Source organism: Rhinolophus sinicus, linkage group LG01, assembly GCF_036562045.2.
Source record: "Rhinolophus sinicus isolate RSC01 linkage group LG01, ASM3656204v1, whole genome shotgun sequence".
Classification (NCBI taxonomy): Eukaryota; Metazoa; Chordata; class Mammalia; order Chiroptera; family Rhinolophidae; genus Rhinolophus; species Rhinolophus sinicus.
This window is the reverse complement of record NC_133751.1, coordinates 209,051,165-209,069,883: the sequence shown is the minus strand read 5'-3', so window position 1 is coordinate 209,069,883 and position 18,719 is coordinate 209,051,165. Positions and strand designations below refer to the sequence as shown.

Here is an 18,719-nt window from a genome sequence, read left to right as displayed (position 1 = left end):
GATCCTCCCGCCGTGCATGTGTCTAGCCTGGACGCTGACAGGTTGAAGGGCATGTTAGATGCTGAGCCCTGAGCTTCAGGAAGGAGTTAAATTACCCGAAAAATTACCCGTCCAAGGGACTGACTACTGAGAAGTGAGATGTTAGCATGTACTGTGTATGCTGCATTAAGAAACCACTGGTTAAAATGTGCCCTTCTGCGAGAATGTTCACTCAGAGGCTGTAAGGTTCAGTGTCTGCATTCTGGAGTCTTTCCGGAATGTGAGGCAGGTGGGCAGAGCTTGCAAACGTCCACGAGCCTGGAGTCAGCCCTGGCGGCCAGGCGCTGCGGGACACAGGGCGAGCCTGTTCGTGTCCGCAGGTGGATGTCCTGAGCCGCAGTGGGGACAAGACCCCAGTGTCTGTGTGGATGAAGGGCGTGAAGCAGGAGCACGGCCGGTGCTGCGTGGTTGTGCTGGAGCCCGTGGACAGGGTCTCGGCCTGGGTGGCCTTCCAGAGCGATGTGAGTTTGTGTTCCGGTCTCAGCTGCTTGCAGCCTGGCCACGCATCCCCTTCCCTGCCGTGGGCCTTGGGGCAGAAAGTGGGTGTGAGGGTTCTGGAGGGTCAGTCCCCGTCTGCTGAGCCCGTTAGTATTCGTGTGCTGGGGCCAGGAACCCAATGTCCATGCCTCAGTTTCCTCAACTGTAAAATTATAGAATTGTTTTAATTCAGTAAAATTACATATGTAAAAGCCTCAGGCTGGTGGCTGGCATGCAGACACTTCTCAGGTGTGAGCTGTGGCTGGGTGGCTGTACTTCTCACCAGTGAGTGTCTGGTGTGTGCTGGGCTGCTGTGGGATGACTCTGGAAGCCAGTGGTTTAGGTCCATCCGGCAGGAGGAGAAAGACGATGTGCCACAAGCTCCTCTGTGCCTCTTGAATTTCCGCTGTGTGAGTAGCATGAGTGGTCTTGCTCTGATGCTTACTAACACTGCTTTTCCTCCAAGGGAACCATAACGTCATGTGACAGTCTCTTTGCTCACCTGCACGGCTACGCATCTGGGGAGGAAGTGGTCGGGCAGCGTATCACAGACCTGATCCCTTCTGTGCAGCTCCCTCCACCTGGCGAGCACCTTCCACAGGTAGTGCTGAGTGCCTGCCCCGCGTGGCTGGATTCGGGTGCCCTGCTCGGGCCTCTGCTTTCCCTGGGAAGACTGAGGAAGGAAGGAAGAGCAGTGTGGGGTTGGGTGGCCTGGGGGCCGCACCGATGACGCACGTGGCACCGATTTCAGTCTAAAGCAGCAGAGGCTCAAATCCTGAGCTGCTGCTGTCAGCCCCGTGCCTGTCTGTCTTTCAGAATCTCAAGCTTCAGAGGTCTGTCGGAAGAGCCAAGGATGGGGCCACCTTCCCGCTGAGCTTGAAGCTCAAATGTGGACCCCGCAGTGAGGAGGCGGAAGGCGGCCAGGTGGCCCCCGCGCAGGGCTACGCGGCGTCCGTCTGGGCGTTCTCCACCATCAGCGGTCTCATCACCCTCCTGCCAGACGGGACCATCTATGGCATCAACCACAGCTTCGCGCTGATGCTGTTCGGTTATGGGAAGTCTGAGCTTCTGGGCAAGGTGGGGCTTCTCTGGGGGTCCGGCTGCGTCCCCCTGTGGGGAGCTGGTCTGAGTCTCACACCAAGGGCGTGTGCTTGTCCCAGGCACTGTGCTTCTGTGTCTTCCAGGCCAGCGTGCCGGCTTCCTGGGTGCACAGGGGCCCGGGGGGGAGTTCCCTGCTCATAGCCCCGCATTGAGCACTCGACCCCCTGGACCATCTCCAGAGCCATCCCAGGAGAGGGGCAGGCTCTTGCCTCCAAGCCCCATCCTGAGTCTGGCCTGAGTTACTGGACGAGGGTGTATGTCACAGCTGTGGCCATTCGTTCTGTACCCCCAGGTGGGGTCTTGTCTGCACATCCCCTGACAATGCTGGAGGCCGCTGGGGGGCCTGTCACGCCGTCAGGATTGGAGGAAGGTGTTCCTATCCCCCTGTTCCCTAGACTGAGCTTTCTCGCAGCCCCTTGACTGTGAGGAGGTGGAGGTCTTCGTACACCAGGGGTCAGGCCACCATGCGTGGTGACTGCGCCTTTCTCCTTATCCGAGACCGCCGAGCGGCCCTGTGTCAGTTTCTGCAAACAAACCACCACGCACTTAGTGCGCACTGAGTGACAGTCGTGTGCCTTGGTCCCAAATAGCCATTTGGACTGAACTTCAGTGGGATAGCTCGTTCTGTTTGGTGTGGCTCAGCTGGCCCGCTGGCACCACACCTGGGTGAGCGTCTCGGGCAGCCTCGGAATGCCCCTCCGCAGTGGGCGGCAGTGCCCTGGGCTCCCTGGGAGGGGCCTGAGCCCCCCACTTGGTGGCCGGCGGACCTGGCGTTTGCCCGAAGCCTTTGGTGAAGCACCTTGTACACCATGGGCTGCTGCAAAGGGGGGAAGTCCGTCCCCTCTTGTCACTCAGGCTGGGGCAGACCCCAGGCCCAGTGACAGCCAGTCAGAACTTTGTGACCTCATTTGAGCTTCCAAAAACACGTCCCTCTCTATTCTGTGTTAGAAATACAAAGATGCAAGGAAGCTAAAGTTTAGTTAAGGCAAACTTAGTTCCGCTGAAGTTAACAGATGCCGTTAGTGGATTTTGGACAAGGGATTCCCGCAAGAACACTCAAGAAGGCAGGTCTCTGCAAGGAGTGTGTGTGTGACGCAGCCTCCCTCTGGAGCTGGAGTGTTTTCTGCACTCAGCACAGCCAAGGGCCACCTGGGGGTGGAAACACGCAGTTCAGGGAAAGCGTCTGCCCTTGTAGCTCCTGGCCCTGCAACCGTTACGCTGAGGCCACGGCCAGCGAATGGGGGCCCCTGCTGGACCTCGGGTCAACTGCCTGCCCGAGGTCCTTTTGTCCTTTAATACCAGGGCGTGTAGCACTCCGGGTACCAAATGAGAAGGTTGCAAACGGGTTCCCAGGCCTGAGGAGGACATGGAGCAAAGGCCAGATGCCCATCTGCTTGGAGGACGTGTAGATGTCGGAATAAGTAGCGTCAGAGTGTGTTCGTTTTATCCTTTCACAAGAAAAGGGAAAAGTCACGAATTCCATGCTGACCATCAGGTGCTTCGGGCCTGTCAAAGGAGTTTGAGGCCAGTCCCTGCCCCGGGAGGGGTGGCACGCCCAGAGCCTGGCCACTTGTTGTCATTGCCCCCCAGGATGACGGTGGTCCGGGGGCTGCGTTCCCCGGGCTCTGAGTGCCGCTGCTTGTTTTCCAGCATATCACCTTCCTGATCCCTGGTTTCTACCGCTACATGGATGTCGCGTATGACAGCTCCAGCCCTGTTCCACCGCAAGGCCTGCTCGATTGCCTGCACAAGGGCATCCGGACTGGGCCTGGGGAGACGACAGAGGACCCCAGGCAGAGCTGGAAGCCAGCGGGCGAGGCTGAGGGTGAGTCCCGGCCTTCACCCAGGGCGCCTGCCACCCCCCCCCGCCCATGCCTCCAGCGGGGTCCGGAGGGAGCTGGGGCGTGGGTGTGGTGTTCCAGGGGCTGGGACATGAATGTGTCCCACTGAGGTGCTAGCAGAGAGAGGGGGACTGGAGATGCCCCAGGGTACATCCCCGCGGTCCTTGGTCTAGGACGCAGGTGGCTAACTGGCAGTCTTGTAAGTCTACGTGGCTCTGCCTGGTCGAAGGCCAAACTGATGTAGCACCTCAGGGTAACTGCGGTCTGGGCAGCAGCATTGCTTTCTTGTGTTGGTTATCCTTGTACTTGTGACATTTACGATTATTCCCACACACGTGCTGAGGCCCCAGGACGTGAACCTCTTAGGCACCGGGCTGGGTGACGCACTCGCGCCTTGAAGGGACCCTGCTCTGGCTCTGGGCTCCTGAGAAGGAGCAGGGCCACCTCACAGCCTCCTTGGTGCCCACCGTTCTGGTGACTCTGGTGCTCCCAGCTGCGCCTGGGCTCCATACGCTGGCGTCCCTGGTGTCTCTCCTGTGGGAGGGGACAGAGTCTGTGAGACAAGGAGACAGCCCGAGCAGCCACATCAGGGCATGGGACGAGGTGACACTCTTGCGACACTCTGGGCACCTGGCCAGCTAAGGGTTGTTTGTGTGCTGTGAGCTGAGGACAAGTGCGGGAAGAGACTTGGTGTGTGAGTCAGCACACCGTGGATTTAATACAGCCACTGAGGGGACGATGTCACTACGAACTGATTGGTATTCAGTGTTCTGGGCACCGTGTGAAATTTCGTCAGCACGCGGCCCCATGTCTGTGGCCGGGAGACGCAGCTCCACCCCACAATGTCCCTTTGGGGCCATTAGAAGTTGGATTGAGGCGTTTTGCTTTCAAAGGTGCTTTGTTAGGTTGCTGACTCTTCAGATGACGTTTCTAATATGGGGTTTTCTTCATCATGTTTGGCTTTTTCCATCTGTGAAGACGGTCCTTCCTCAAGTGTTTTTCCCCCACTGTTTTTCCCTCTCTTTTTCCAGAATTCCAGAACATCTGTGTGTAGTCGATATTCTTTGTAGAAAATTGCAGGGGGAAGGAATCACAAAAGTTCTGTCCTTCATTGTGTGCTCAGGGCACATCCTGCGAAGTGGCGTTTCTGGGTGTGTGGGCATGCGTGCTTTTGCTAGCCGTTGCCAAATGCACTGGAGGGATGGTGCCAGCCTGCCCTCTTCCGTCAGCCAGGGGCTACGATTCTTTCTAGAGCCTCCTTCATCGGACTGCTGGCTAATAAGAGCCATCTCACCTCTCTGACCCGCCTAACCTGCTGTGTGCTAGGCCAGCCCCGTGGAGCTGGTGGGAAGCAGGTGACACACAGCATAGATGTGAAGTGTAGGAGGGAGCAGCGCTCAGGGGGATGTCCGACCTCGGCCCAGGGCCTAGGAAGAGCCACCTGGGAAGGCAGCTTTTAGCAGAGCCCCGCAGGTGGCAGGGGTGTCATTCCGAGGAGAGGGAGCAGCTGCAGGCCAGTGCCAGGCTGGAGAGGCCCGGGGGAGGTGCAGGGAGCAACAGTCAGGCCGCAGGGCCGTGGGGGTCATCTTGGGGACTGTGGCTTCCCCCCGCAGTCAGTGGAGCCCTTGGAGGGCTGTGGGCAGATGAGGGCCCTGCTCCAACTCTGGTATTAGTGGCTTCATGCTGCTGGATGCGCAGCTCAGGACAGACGGTGCTGGCCTGGGCTGGGGCCTGCTGCATGGTGGGAGGTGGCCGGATCCGGGACACGCTGCGAACATGGCTGATGGACTTTAGTGCGTGAGGTCGGCTCCTGCCCCGTGCGCCTGAGTCTCAGGAAAATGAGGTCTGTCTGGGCAGGGGGCGCCTGAAGATGAAAAATACTTTGTTTTGCTGTTCCTGCTAGATCCAGGGGTTAATGACGTGCTTGCTGGTGACCACATACTGCCACAAGATGCGACTCGAAAGCTAGTGGGAAGCCAAGAAGCCGTCACTCGGTTCCGGGCTCAAGCGGACACTGGAGGCCATCTCCCTTCTCTTCCGTCTCCACCCACTCTGGAGTAAGTCCTCTGTGGAACGTGCGGGTGTACTGAAGGTCAGGGACCTCCCGTGTTACCTGGTGTCCCAGTGGCCTCTGGGACAGCCCCCATTTCACCTGTAAGGAAATGTTTAGGCAGGTTCCAGGAAACTGATATAAGCATAACTTTCTCATTTTTAAAATCACTTGAATCTGTTCTCTTTATGCATGTTTAAATAACAAAGTATTCTAGTTAGACTGAAGGAAGTTCGTATTAGAACATTTGGAAAGTTTAGAAAAGTAGAAACAAGAAAATCGTGCATTTGGTGTGTTTTCAACCAGTTTTGTCTCCTAAAGACCTCCGATGCATGACGCATAGCCTGCGGTGCATGTGCCTTGGCCCCAGGCCCCAGCACCCCCCAGCACCCCTCACTGCCCTGGCTGGCTCCAGGATGCAAGGCCAAGGGACTGCCCATGAACTTGAACTATGCATTTCCTTATGTCTGGTTTCTTATACTCGTTGTGTCTGGAAATTTATCCACCTGGTCGTATTTTCCAGTCTTTCTTAAGTTATTTTTAAAATATGTAATATGTGAATGTGTGTACTTTTTTAAAGTACAGAAGAAAATGGTAAAAAGGAAAAATCCTTGTGACTATCTCCCAACCTCCCCTGAGGGAACTACTGCGAGCAGTTGTATTTTTCTAGGCCATTACCCTGTGTACTTAAGTATAAAAATATACGTGTGTATAATCATGTGCAACTGCTCTTGTTCCTTTAACACAAATAGGGTCACACTGCACGTTGTCACCTGTGTACACGCATGTCTGCACACACGTATACACTATTAGGGTCACACTATACGTTGTCCTCTGTACGTGTGTGTACACAAATATCACACTGTGCCTGTTGTCCTCTGTGTGTACGTGCTTTATTTTTTAACTCTGTTACAAAATTTACATTTTTTTTTCTGTTATAAATGCATGTTGTCAAATGCTTTGTACTTGGCTGTAACAGAGGAGAACTCCCTGTGATCTTTCTTTTTGATTCTTCTGTGACTCCTAAGTAACTATGTCACTGTGTTTTAATCCCCAGGGTGGACAGTGTTCCAGAAGGAAGCCCGCCTGCCCAGGAACAGTCATGGTCCAAGGACCAGCAGAATGTCCCAGAAGGAAGCCTGTCATCCCATAGCCAGTGGCCATTGTCTGAGAACCAGCAGAATGTCCCAGGAAAAAGCCCGCCAGCCCATAGCCAGCGGTCGTTGCCTGAGGACCCGCGGAACACTGTCTTGGAAAAGGAGGAGCCTACAGCAACAGAGAGCCTTGGAGAGGACCTTTTGGGAGGAAGCAGGCCCGACTCCGTGGCTACGGGGCCTCTTGTTCCCTGTGGAGGCTCTGGGGCTCTGATCCCATGTGATCCCACGAGCAGGAGTCTGGAAACGTGTGGGCTGCCCCAGGAAGCACAGCTGGCATGCACGGGTTTGAGCAGGGTCAGCGTTTCGAACCATCGGGGTGACACCATGGGGCAGCCAGCTGGGGACAGCCTCCTGATGCTACAGCCTGAGTCTGGGGGTGAGCAGAGTGTGCCCCAGGGGAGCCTGGCTTTGGCCCTCATCCCCTCTGGGGTGCGACTCTCGTCCACGCCTACTGTGGGGGAGCCGCGGCTGGTAGCACAGAGTGACAGGGAGGAGCTGCAGACATGCTTAATTAAGGAGCAGCTGTCCAAATTGAGCTTTGGGGGACCATTGGGTGTGTCCTACGTCGGGCCGGTCCCAGCCGAGTGCCCCCCGTTCTCCGCCCCTGTGTCACTGTGTGACCTGGGAGGCAGACAGCTCTATAGAGGCCACTCGGGCAGCTCCTCAGCCTGTTACGCCCTCGCCACAGACCTGCCCAGCGTCCTGGACACAGTGCAGGCCCGCGAGGCCGGTGGGAATTCGTTCTCCTGGAACCTCAAGGAACTCTATTTCAGTGAACGGACAGACCGAACTTCTTCGAATTGTTCCTGCGCTTCGTCTGAGCTCGTGGGGACAGCCTCTCCCCCGCTACAGGGCTCCGATACCGACGTGAGCTCTGTGCACAGGCGGAGGTCAGAGGTTCTGGACGACCGAGAGCTGTTACTGCTGACAGGCGCCTATTGCAGTCTTGGCACAGGCTGGCGGTTCTGTGAGAGCCGTCTGGGCCTCGATGGGACCCAGCTGTCCGACATCTGTTTGCCGTCCTCGGACTGTGACAGCGTGAGTGGCAGGGAGAGTCCAGGCTGCATCGTTCCCACGTTGGGAGCTGGCCCTGTGGACACGTGCGCGTTAGAGGAGCCCAGGCACAGCGTCCAGGTCACCTCCACGCCTGTGAGAAAGGAGAGCTCGGTGTCACCTGGGGCCACCAGCCTGCAGTGTGAGATCCAGGAGGGCACCTATGCGGGGAGCTGCTACCACCGGGACGGCTCGCTGCTGAGTATGTCCTGGCGGGGTCTAGAGCACAGCGTGGCGGGGAGTGGGCCCTCCTTGGCCCGGGTCTCATGGGACTTCACCCCCTGAGTAGTTTCGGCAGGAATGAAGTATTAAAGACCCTGCAATTATAGCTGACCTCTTAAAAATTAGGATTACAAGTGTGCGTGCCCGGGAAGGGTGGAGCGCCCGTCCCATGGCGCAGTGTTGGGGTCACACTGAGGGGCAGGGGAAGTGTTCGTGGCAGGTCTTCACGAGCTTTCGGAGTTCAGGCTGCTCTGCTCTAAAAACCTTTGCTTTGCGAGGGCCTGGTCAAGCTACTTCACTTGCCCCTTTGAGGTCGAGTGTATTTGTTTCCCTTTTCTTTTTATTTTCCTAATTTCTTAACAGGTCATGTTATTTTGGCCAGTTGTTTCTTTATTGCTGATTTTGTAGTGTTGATTAGAAAGGCTTTTTTCAGAAATACTTATGAAAAGTAGTAATGCGTGTCATTTGTAGAAGTATTAGAAAATATAAACAAAAAGAAGACAGTAAATTCACCTGTAACCCCCCCATAAAAAAGATAGCTGGCTTGTTTGGGTGTATACCCAGGAGGCTGTGGAAAGCACGCCCATGTGTGCGTCACGCGTGTGGTTTAATGTGGGTCTGAAAACCACAGCGGGCGCATACGTGTATGTTTCCATTGGAGCCGTTCACGTTCCTTCACCCAGAGGCAGAGGCCCCCCTGTGTCGGGCATGTGGAAGGCGGCTTTCCAGGCATTTGTGAGTTGGCAGGTGTCTCTTCAGTGTTTCCCGTGGCCTCCGGCTGCCCGGTGGACACGCTGAGCTGCTGACCCCACGCCAGGTGGAGGTCCGCCATGCTCAGCCTTTCCCTGCCTACCCGCCACGCTGCCCCTTCTCCAAGCCTCGGTGCCCTCTGCTCTGTGTGGTCTCTGCTGTCTGGGGCCACGTGCTTTTTCATCCTGGGGCTGTGCTTCTGCCTTCCCCTCCAGGTGTGCACTTTGAGGTGAAGCGGGTGGAGCTCCAAGGCCCCGCGCCCCTCTTCTGCTGCTGGCTGGTGAGAGACCTGCATGGCGCCCAAGCTCCAGCCCCGCGGACCCGCCTGCTCCTGTCCAGCCGGCCCAGCGCCAGCCACTCCGTGTGCGAACTCCCTGGACCCAGCGTGGGGGAAGTAGGCACCTGCAACGTGCTGGGCCTTTCTGTGTGGGGCGTTCTCCCAGCAGCACCTCTCTGTCTCCTGGGGGCGGGAAGAGGGTCTGCTTGTGGCTTTGGATCATTGTCTCTTCATGCCCTGTGTACGTACTAGCCCCGTGCGGGGTTTTAAATCTGTGTGTGCCCCACGTGCAGGGTGGGGTGTAAACACGCTTTGATGCGTGTACCTGTTTGGACCGCGTCTCAAGGCCACCTGGGAGGAGAGGCCGCAGGTGCAGGTGCTGCTGTTCCCACAGCCGTGGGGGATGGTGGGTGGACGGGGGGATGCGCGCCGCCTGCCGTTGGTGGCGTGTGGTCCCTGAGACTTTCCTCGTGTTCGTAGGCACTCAGAAGCCAACCATGGTTTGAGGAGTCCCCCAAAGCCGGGGAGCTGGACGGGCTGGCGGCCTGCGAGGGTGCGTACTCGCACAAGTACCGCACGCTGAGCCTGCTGGGCAGCGGGGCCTTCGGCTTCGTGTGGACCGCGGAGGACAGGGAAGACAACAAGGAGGTGCTCGGGCTCGGAGGGAAGTGGGCCCCCCGTCGCCGCCCACACTGCATTGTCTAGTCGCTTCTTCTGGAATTGAGCACAGCTGCGTGTCTGGACCCACAGGTCACACGTCAGCCTCCCTGCTTTCCTGATGTCCCCGTGGGTCCTTTCTGATTTTCCAGATGACCGCTCATCTCTCTGCCGGTCATGACGCTTGTCTCTCCTTTTCTGTTTGTGTCTCCTCGCCCTTGCTTTGCCTTCCCTGCTGCCACCTGGCAGTTCCTGCGGAGCCCGGAAAGTGACAGGTGTGCCACCGGTCTCCTGCTGTTCCCTCGCTGTCCCTTTATTTTTGAAGGATACCTTTCATTTGAGGATATTTCATTTTATTTTCAGCTCACTGAATGCTTTTTTGAAAGAATGAGTGTTGTTCTATCAAATGTCTTTCCAGCATCTTTGAGATGGTCATACCCATGTTTCTTTTCCTGACACACAAGGTGTCACCAGTCAGCTCGCACTCCTGGACTCAGGCCTCCAGTCTGCTCTCAAATGCTTTTAATGCGTTGCTGAATTGGTTTGCCAGTATTTTTATTTGGGATTTTTTTCCCATTTGTACTCATCCAGAAGTTTCTTATTTTTATGTCAAAGTTAGGTGAGACTGGCGGCGGCGGCATGCCCATGGGTGTGGTCTTGCATCTGAGGTGTTTTCTGTGGCGCATGGCGGTCCCTTGGCTGTCCAAATGTCTGAAATCTTAGGTTCGCTGTCTTTTCTTTGCCAGACTTGCCATAGAATTGTCTATTTTATTCATCAAGTATTCGTTTTGTTTTCTTTTAATTTCCTTTCTCGTACTTTCTATGAGTTAATGTTGCTATTTTTGTAGCTTATTGGATTGAGTAATTTTTAAGGTCTTCCTTATAATAAAAGCATTTATACTTTGGCCACGTGACCTGTATTGCTCTTGCTGTCATGTGCTCCCACTCTCGCTGTTGTCATTAATTTGTCTGAGTCAGATCTTCTCATTTTGGTTTGGATCAGAATCCGATAGGCCCTAGGGGTTTCTTTACACCTTTGTACCTAAAGGAAGAAGAAAGAAGCCCCAAAGTTCTTCTTTTGGATTAAAAAGGAACATATGAGTATTTTTGCCTTTCAGAAAACAGATGTCAGTTTACATGTTATTAGGCCAACAAATTATTAAGTAAAGCAGCCAATCAGAAAACAGACTTTTAAGGGTTAAGCTACAGTTCACAGTTGTGGTGTCTTACTTACTCTGTAGCTCAGTTTGGGGAGTTTTGCCATCTTAACAGTGTTGACTCGTCAGCCAGGAACGTGGGATGTCTTTCCACTTGTTTAGGCTTCTTTGATTTCTTTCAACAATGTTTTTGTAGTTTTCATTGTCTTTTTGTTGAATCTCTATTATTTTTGTATCCCGTTTCTTCTCTTTCCTGTGTTTATGTTTCATTTATTGGAATATATTTGTCACTAATTTTTCTTGAAAGAATGTACGATGATAAGCCTCTTTCCTCTCAGGACTTTTTAGACCTCGTGTCTGTTGTCATCTAGTGTTATTTTGAAGTGACTTTTGCTGCTAGCAGCCTGTTTTCTTTTTCCTTCTAGTTCTTTTTTTTTAAGCTTTGGATTTCAGCAGTTTCACCAGGATGTATTTCTGTGTGTGTGCGTGTGTGTGTGTGTGTGTGTGTGTGTGCGTGTGTGTGCGTGTGTGTGTGTGTGTTCTTTATTCTTGCTTGAGACTTAGTAAGACTTTGATCTGAGTCTTTAAAGCTTTCTTCATCTTAAGAGAATTCTCTTAATTCTTGTCTTATTTCCCCTACGCTCCCGTAGGTGTGTGCTGGCACTCGCAGGGAGCCCCCCTTCCTGTCTGTTTGTGCTGGACGCTGGATGGGCAGCAGACATCTCCCCTTTAACTGTCTGACTCGAGCTCCTGCCGTGTGCCGTGTGCCGCCCCACCTCACTCACCCTTCCCTCACAGAGACAACCTTGTCTTCCTGCTTTCTCTCGAATTTCTCATCTGGCCCGTCCAGTCACGGTGACCCTCCCTTCGAAGGATCTTCAGGATTTGTCCAGTTGTCACCACTCACATGCTGGCACCCAAGCCATCACATTTTTCCTCCTGATTATGGAGAATGAGTGGACATTGCAGAAGCTCCTAGCTATTCTTCCTGCTTCTTCCCCCAGGCTCTGTGCTGCAGCTCCAATGGCCTCACAACCTTCACTCCATCTTGCTTGGCCTCCATGCCTTTCCTGGGCTCCTCTGGGAGTCGCCTTTACTCCCCTTCCGCCATCTTGGCATTTACTCTCCCTGACCCACGAAGCCCCCTCTCCCCAGGAGACCATGAGCTCCCTGAGGGCGGGGCCTTCTGTCACCTTGTTCAGGGTCTCGCTGAAGTGCAGTGCAGGCCTGGCCCTTGGTCCGGCCTGTGGTCACCCTGCCATGTCACTCCTTCAGCCGCGTGCCCAGCACTCACCTGGTTGCACGTATTGTGTTGAGAGACAAGGTTACCAGCCAGCGACCTCCAGTGTTTGTTTCCATTACAAGTACCATCTCTTTTCCGTTACACTTTCTGGTTGACCATCGTTAATTGTACTCGCATCACTTGTATGTTTATCTTGTGTCTGTCACCCTCATTGAGCTCTGACTTGTTCTCAGGACCAGATGACACTTTTTGTTTAGTTTCTAGTTTTCAGGCCTCTTGTCTCATGTTCTTGGCCAGGACATTTAGTCCTCGGTGGAGAAATTGGGGTGATGCAGGGTGTTCTGGGGAGCGCCCACTCCGAGGTTTCCTGGGGCGTCTTTCCAGCAGCAGCCGTGCTGCTCAGCCCCCAGGCTCCCACGCCAGTCCAGCTCCTCATTTACCAACAGCAGCTGCTGTGTCCTGGTGCTGCCAGGGCTTGTCGTCAGCTTTCACAGCCTGGGACTCGGAGGGATACGTGGAGGTTCCGGCTAATGCTGGGAGCCAGCAGGGCACCTGGTCCGATGGGATTGGAGGAAGTTTTCAGCCATTCCTCCCTCTGCCTTCCTTGTAGGTGGTGGTGAAGTTCATTAGGAAGGACAAGGTTTTGGAGGATTGTTGGATCGAGGACCCCACACTTGGAAGAGTCACGTTAGAGATTGCGATTCTGTCCAGGGTAGAGCACGCCAACATCATCAAGGTGAAGTGCTGTTCTCGCCCGTGACGCCCTGCACTGCTCACGGGAAGCGCCTTAAACGTGGTCGGAAGGCGCCTCAGCAGCTCTGGACCCAGCTCTGTCTCTTACCAGGTCTTGGACGTATTTGAGAACCAAGGGTTCTTTCAGCTGGTGATGGAGAAGCATGGCTCCGGCCTGGACCTCTTCTCATTCATCGACTGCCATCCCAGCTTGGATGAGCCGCTGGCGAGTTACATCTTCCGACAGGTGAGCGCAGGCTGGGCGCAGGTACTGGCCGCTGCAGAGACTGGTGTTCACACTCGGTCCCCTCTCTGAGTGTGGATCTAACTGGATCTAGCTTTCAGGTTTGGGTTTTTGGAATAAGAAAGGTATTTTGAGGAGAGAATTCTCTGGTCGAAGTAGAGAAAGTGAAGCTGGAAGGATGGGTGAGGCCAGATGCCATCCTGAAATGACTGGGAGGCGGGTTCATGATCAGAGTTTATTTCTATACATAGAAGATCCCTACCAACCTCAACATTGGCCAGCAAAGCTGTCACTCTGGGCTCCGAGACCTCTGTGTCTGACCTGGCCCTTGTCTACCAGCAGGAGATCATCACCAATCCACGCAGCAGGGGTTGTTCTAGTGCTGACATCGTGAGGCTGTTGGGTTAAATCAGAGCTCCCTGAAGGGGACAAGTCACAGGTTTGCTCTTGGACTGTTTCCTGGAGGCGACTCATTTTCTAATGACAGCTTCCCTAAAGTGACATTTCTTCCTCAAAGCTCTAAACTCCCGGAAGTTACTGGGTATCTGAAATTAAGTTTCTGAGGCACCTACTTGTAAGTTTCAGGTGTCATGGCTTTGCCAGAAGGAGGTCATCTCTCCCTCTTCCTGCTTTGGAAGGTCGCATACTTGTCCGCTTTACTTCATGGCAAAGATTTGTTTCTGAAATCTTCATGGTGAAAAGAGTGTCTGATGTAACAGTTAAAAGCTGCTGCCAAACGTGTTCATTCTGGGGCTGCTGATATAGGAAATGACAGTCTTCAATACTTTACAATTTTTGCAAGAAGTATTTGTACTCTGTTTGTGAATGTGTACATGTCCTAGGTGTTACTATGTGTAAATATGGGTTCACAGTTTTATAGAACTATCGTCATCTGGAAACGTGTGCACGTATGGTGCCAGTCAGCAGTGCGTTGTCTGCCCACTGGCGGGGGCTGGGGCCTGTGAGCAGCTCTCCTAGCAGCTAGGGCACAGGGTCCAGCGGGAAACAAACCACACATTCGTATGAACAGGAAGGTTTCATCAGGTTTCCTAACTACAAAGGAGGGCGCGCCTGGACCGGCAGCCGCTCCCCCGCTGCGAGAGCCGGAAGTCGGCGTTTGGAGACCGGGCTCCCAGGCTGCTGCGTGAGCGCCGTGAGCCGAGGCTGCCAGACCAGGCTTTCCCTAGTGCTGCTTCCCAGTTAGCACCCAGCCCACGCCATGAAAGAGCCAGCACATGTCTTTGCAGCTTCTGTTGTGGTCTCTCTGTCCTTATATCTGTGCCATCGTGGCACGTGTTGCGGGGTGAGTGAATGTCTGCTGCGAGGTTTCCGGCAGTGGCACACACAGGACTTAAGAGTGGCTTATTTATCTGGGGGACGGAGAAGTGGGGTAGTGAAAGGGTGCAGTCTCAGCTGTGCTAGGTGAGTAAGCCCTAGAGATCTGCTGTGCTGCCGGTCTGGTTCTTGCAGCGAACGACGCTGGGCTGTAGACTTAAAAATGTTCTGAGAGGGTAGATCTTATGTTGTCTTCATCACAAATAATAATAGTAGTAATAATAATAATAATGTGGTTTTCAAGAGTCACGTATTCATGTTGCCGGTTTGTGGGGAGGCGTGTGCCGGCCGCAGCGAGCGCACCACCTGGCACTGCCTGGCACCACCTTGCTTCCTGTCATTGGGCCGCGTCTGCAGCACCAGAAGCCTTTCCTGTCACAACTTCGCTATGAGTTAGGGAACTCCTTCTTTTCCTTGTCGCTGTTCTTTCTGTTCTTCTTGTCAGCCCTTACTTGAAGTGCATCTTACTTGAATTGCCTTTTGAAAGCCCCCTGTGCCCCTGGTTTCAGCTGGTGTCGGCAGTGGGGTACCTGCGCTCGAAGAGCATCATCCATCGGGACATCAAGGACGAGAACATCGTCATCGCCGAGGACTTCACGGTTAAGCTCATAGACTTCGGCTCCGCTGCCTACCTGGAAAGGGGCAAACTGTTCTACACGTTCTGTGGAACGATCGAGTACTGTGCGCCCGAGGTCCTCATGGGGAATCCGTACGTATCACGCTGCAGTGCAGCCCTTCTCACATCGCCCCGCGGGAGCAACCTCGTCATTGGTGCATTTTAGACGGGAAAGTGGTTTCAGTTTTGCCTGTTTGTGATGAGGGTGCCGAGGGATACAGGGCAGTGTTTTGGAAAATGGGCGGGCAGGCAGGCAACGCGAGAGTGGTCAGGGGGAGCTGGGCAATGGGTGTCAGGTTCAGTGTATTATTTTCTCAACTTTTATGTTTGCGGTCTTATATAATTAACAGTTAAGAAAAAGATAAAAGAGTCCCAAAAGTTGGGCTTCTTTAATTAAATGAAGAGGCTTCCTAGCCAGGTTTATTTATTTTGATGACAGGAAAATGTTGCTGGGGTGGTGTCACTAGAGCAGGGAATGAAGCTGTAGGAGCACCCCCCCCCCCAGGGAGCACCCATGTGGGATTCAGGCCCGAGCAGGAGGCACTGTCGCTGGCCAGCCCCTCCTGCTGGGGTACAAGCAGGATCCAGGCACTGCCGAGTTGGCGTCTGTGCAGGGAGCCCAGTCAGCACCTGCTGTCGGGCGTCAGGACAGGACAGACTGGTTGCTGCTCTTGTGGCTGTGGCTTGAGTATTTCATGCTTCACACGATGGATCCCATCTTGTCTACAAACAAGCAAATGTGTCTTTACATGTATGAAATGGACCTCGTCAGGTCACATCCAGACAGCAGGCTTCTTCCTGTGCCACCGGCACTTGTCTGACGGGTTGGGTGAGAATGTGTCTGTAGGACAGCTTGTGGTTACAGGGACGGACGGCCACAGGCTTGTGGACCTCGCCACCTGCTGCTGCCGTGCTCTGTGCCCGCGCCTGTGGTTTTATTCTCATGTGGCAGGTGTGGGGGGACACGCAGACCTGGTCGGAGTCAGATTTGAACCCTGGAGACCTGAGTCTGGAGCGTTCGCTGTAGCCACGGCCGTCTCCGTGCCGAACCTCAGGCTCACAGATGTCCCTCAGCATCGCTGTGAGAAGTGACCAGGTCTCCGATCACCACGTCCGCTCAGGTCATTTCATTTCAGAGTCAGGAAGTGAAGGCCGCAGGCTGCCCGTGTGGGGTCCGCCCTCCTGACCAGCCCTCTAGTGCGGCTGGCCCCGTGAGCAGGACAGCCGGGCTCTGTGCAGAGCAGAGCGTGGAGGGCGCTAGTTAAGCCCTGCGCCTGTCTTCTCCACTCACCAGAGCCACCAGACAGTATGAGATTCTGAAGGGGGTGGTCTAAGAGTCTCGGAGATCCCATAGTGCCGCGGGCTGCTGTCCTGTCCCGCCAGGCATGTGCTCCTGGCTTGTGAAGTCCCACGGGGGCACGGGGCGGTGGCACTTCTGTGCCTTGGTGCTGCTCAGCGGCCTCAAGGCCTCCCCCGGGAACCGGGCTCCTACCTTCTGGTGCCCCTGCCCTGCGCTGTTCCTGCTCCCTCCTCCTCAGCTGGCTGGGCTGCAGGTGTCCTCCTCTGAGCTCCTTACTCCATCCCGTATGCTGTGCCCACCTCAGGGGCATAGGTTTGCTGAGCTTGGATTCTCCAGCCTGTCCTCAGAAGCTTTCCTTCTTCTCTCATCCTGTTCACGTCCTTCTGCTCCAGGGCTGGACAAACTATGGCCCTTGGCCAAATCCAGCCCACTGCTTGTTTTTACAAATAAAGCTTTAATTGGCACACAGCCACACACACTGGCTTGCTCGTTCTGTGGCTGCTGTGCTGCTGTGGCAGGAGTGGCCGCCCAGAGGCCATGTGGCCCACAGCCTAAAATGCTGACTCTTGGGCCCTTACAGAGAATTTGCTGAGCCCAGTTGTACTTTGTTGGATTTTTCTCTTCAACCTCCAAAATTCTCAAAATCTATTTCTGAAACAGAAACAACACAGAAACAAAAACCGTCAAATCTATACTTGTTCCAGTTCATGCAGCCTCTCATCCCTCACTTCCCCAAGGTCTGTCCTTGTGGCCCCTGCCCGCTTGGCCACCGAGGCCCAACTCCTGCCCATGCTGCTCGGGGCTCTATGGTCTGCACATCCCGAGTCGCCCTGTCGCCCCTGGTTTTCTGCCTCCTGATGTCCCCAGGCTCTCTGTGGCCCCCTGGATGGCAGGGCTCTGTCTTGGCCCTCTTCTCACTCACCCATTTCTCTACCCACCTTGTCTAAATCCGCGGTCTGCTTCCCATGTTCCCTGTATGGGCCTCTCGATCTGCGGACCCGGTGACCTTGGGCAGTACGGGGACATGTCTGGGGACAGTCAGCCCGCTTCGGTGCCCTGGCAGCAGTTCATTTCTTCTACGTAAGACGCAGGCCATGTTTATGTCACTAGCTCTGTGAGCGCGGGGCAGCGCTGGCCTCTTGTGGGTGGTGGCCGGGAGGAGGGTGTTTGCAGACATGTATGACACCAGTGCACCTGGGGCTTCTCCCCAGAGCTTGCTCCTCCATTGGCCCAGCAGCTGGGGCCCCTCCCACCGCACCTTCTCATATACTTTCTTCTCTGTCCCTGACGCTGTCACCTTACTTCGTCCTTAAGGGTCCTCACTGTGCCATGTCACCCTGAGTACCCTTCATGTGTCACCTCAGCCAGCTCTCTGAAGGGCACACTGCGCTGTCCTTAAACCGCCTGTGGCTCCCAGTGGCCTTGGTGAGCTGAGCACCTGTGGGGCCCAGTGCCTTCTCCTCCAAGAAGCTCCCCGCACCCCCAGAGGATGCCGTGTGCACCCACATGCTGCAGGCCCTGCCGTGTCCCATGGTTGACGTTCTGTCTCCAGGATTAGTCTGATTCACCAGCCCTGTGACGTGGCTTTTTCAGTCTCTCCTGGCGCATGGTGGCGCCCGGCCGTGTGTCGATGGAGCTTGGCCAGCCTCACTGGGAGCCGCGCTTGCTCGGGTGCCTGGGGCCCAGGGCTCACTTGCAGGCTGGCCTGCGCCTCGGCTGAGCACCTGCCGCCCCAACTGTTTCCTTGTCCTGTCGCAGGTACAGGGGGCCGGAGCTGGAGATGTGGTCGCTGGGAGTGACGCTATACACACTGGTCTTTGAGGAGAACCCCTTCTGTGAGCTGGAGGAGACCGTGGAGGCTGCAATGAACCCCCCGTACCTGGTGTCGCAAGGTGAGCACGGCTGCACCCAGCGTCTCCCCGCCTCCAGCCTTCGAGAGCCATTGTCCGTGCTGACGGCCTCCTTCCTGTCTGTTCCTCTCATACTTTGATCTGCTCATGAGGATCGTTTGAATATGACTTCAAAACATCACAATAATTGTGTTTTTGTGAGCGTTCCCCTTTGGATCGTAGGGCCCTGTTCTGAGAGAAAGACCTTAGAGCGCTTGAGCTCGGCCGTGGCAATGATTGTCGGTCCCACCCTCAGTTTAGAAACTCATCACTTGGGGTGATGGAAGGACTTGCCCCCAAGCAGCTCCTGTGGATGGAAGCCTCGGGTTTCTGTCCCACCGCAAGCTCCCCTCAGGGCCATGGTGGCGGTTTGCCTCTGAAGTGGGGAGGCAGGTGAGGGCTCAGTGGCCGGGTCTGGAGTGGGCCGGCCCGGGACACTCAATGAGGAGCTGCGAGGGGCTGGCAGAGGTCTGACGGATGCCGGACCCAGCTTCTGAGGTCCCTTCGAATCTCGATATTCTGTGATTCCGTAGTTGTCATTTATCGTTATGACAAGTGAGGTGAGAGGGCTTCATACAC

At 55.0% G+C, this 18,719-nt stretch overlaps 1 protein-coding gene across 8 annotated transcripts in view; it reads left to right on the top strand.

Moving 5' to 3' along the window:
- The window catches only part of PASK (PAS domain containing serine/threonine kinase), a 31,170-nt gene that overhangs the window by 10,391 nt on the left and 2,060 nt on the right, over positions 1 to 18,719 (top strand). For all 8 annotated transcript variants that reach the window (XR_012490683.1, XM_074316446.1, XM_019711692.2 and 5 more), the window contains 12 exons: positions 360 to 500; positions 983 to 1,117; positions 1,333 to 1,593; positions 3,268 to 3,442; positions 5,362 to 5,515; positions 6,566 to 7,920; positions 8,906 to 9,084; positions 9,448 to 9,615; positions 12,635 to 12,760; positions 12,869 to 13,003; positions 14,845 to 15,044; positions 18,010 to 18,143. Coding sequence is in view for 7 of the 8 variants with exons in the window: in XM_074316446.1 (XP_074172547.1) it covers positions 360 to 500; positions 983 to 1,117; positions 1,333 to 1,593; positions 3,268 to 3,442; positions 5,362 to 5,515; positions 6,566 to 7,920; positions 8,906 to 9,084; positions 9,448 to 9,615; positions 12,635 to 12,760; positions 12,869 to 13,003; positions 14,845 to 15,044; positions 18,010 to 18,143 (3,163 nt within the window). In the remaining variant the exon portion in view is untranslated. The remainder of the gene's footprint in view (positions 1 to 359; positions 501 to 982; positions 1,118 to 1,332; positions 1,594 to 3,267; positions 3,443 to 5,361; positions 5,516 to 6,565; positions 7,921 to 8,905; positions 9,085 to 9,447; positions 9,616 to 12,634; positions 12,761 to 12,868; positions 13,004 to 14,844; positions 15,045 to 18,009; positions 18,144 to 18,719) is intronic.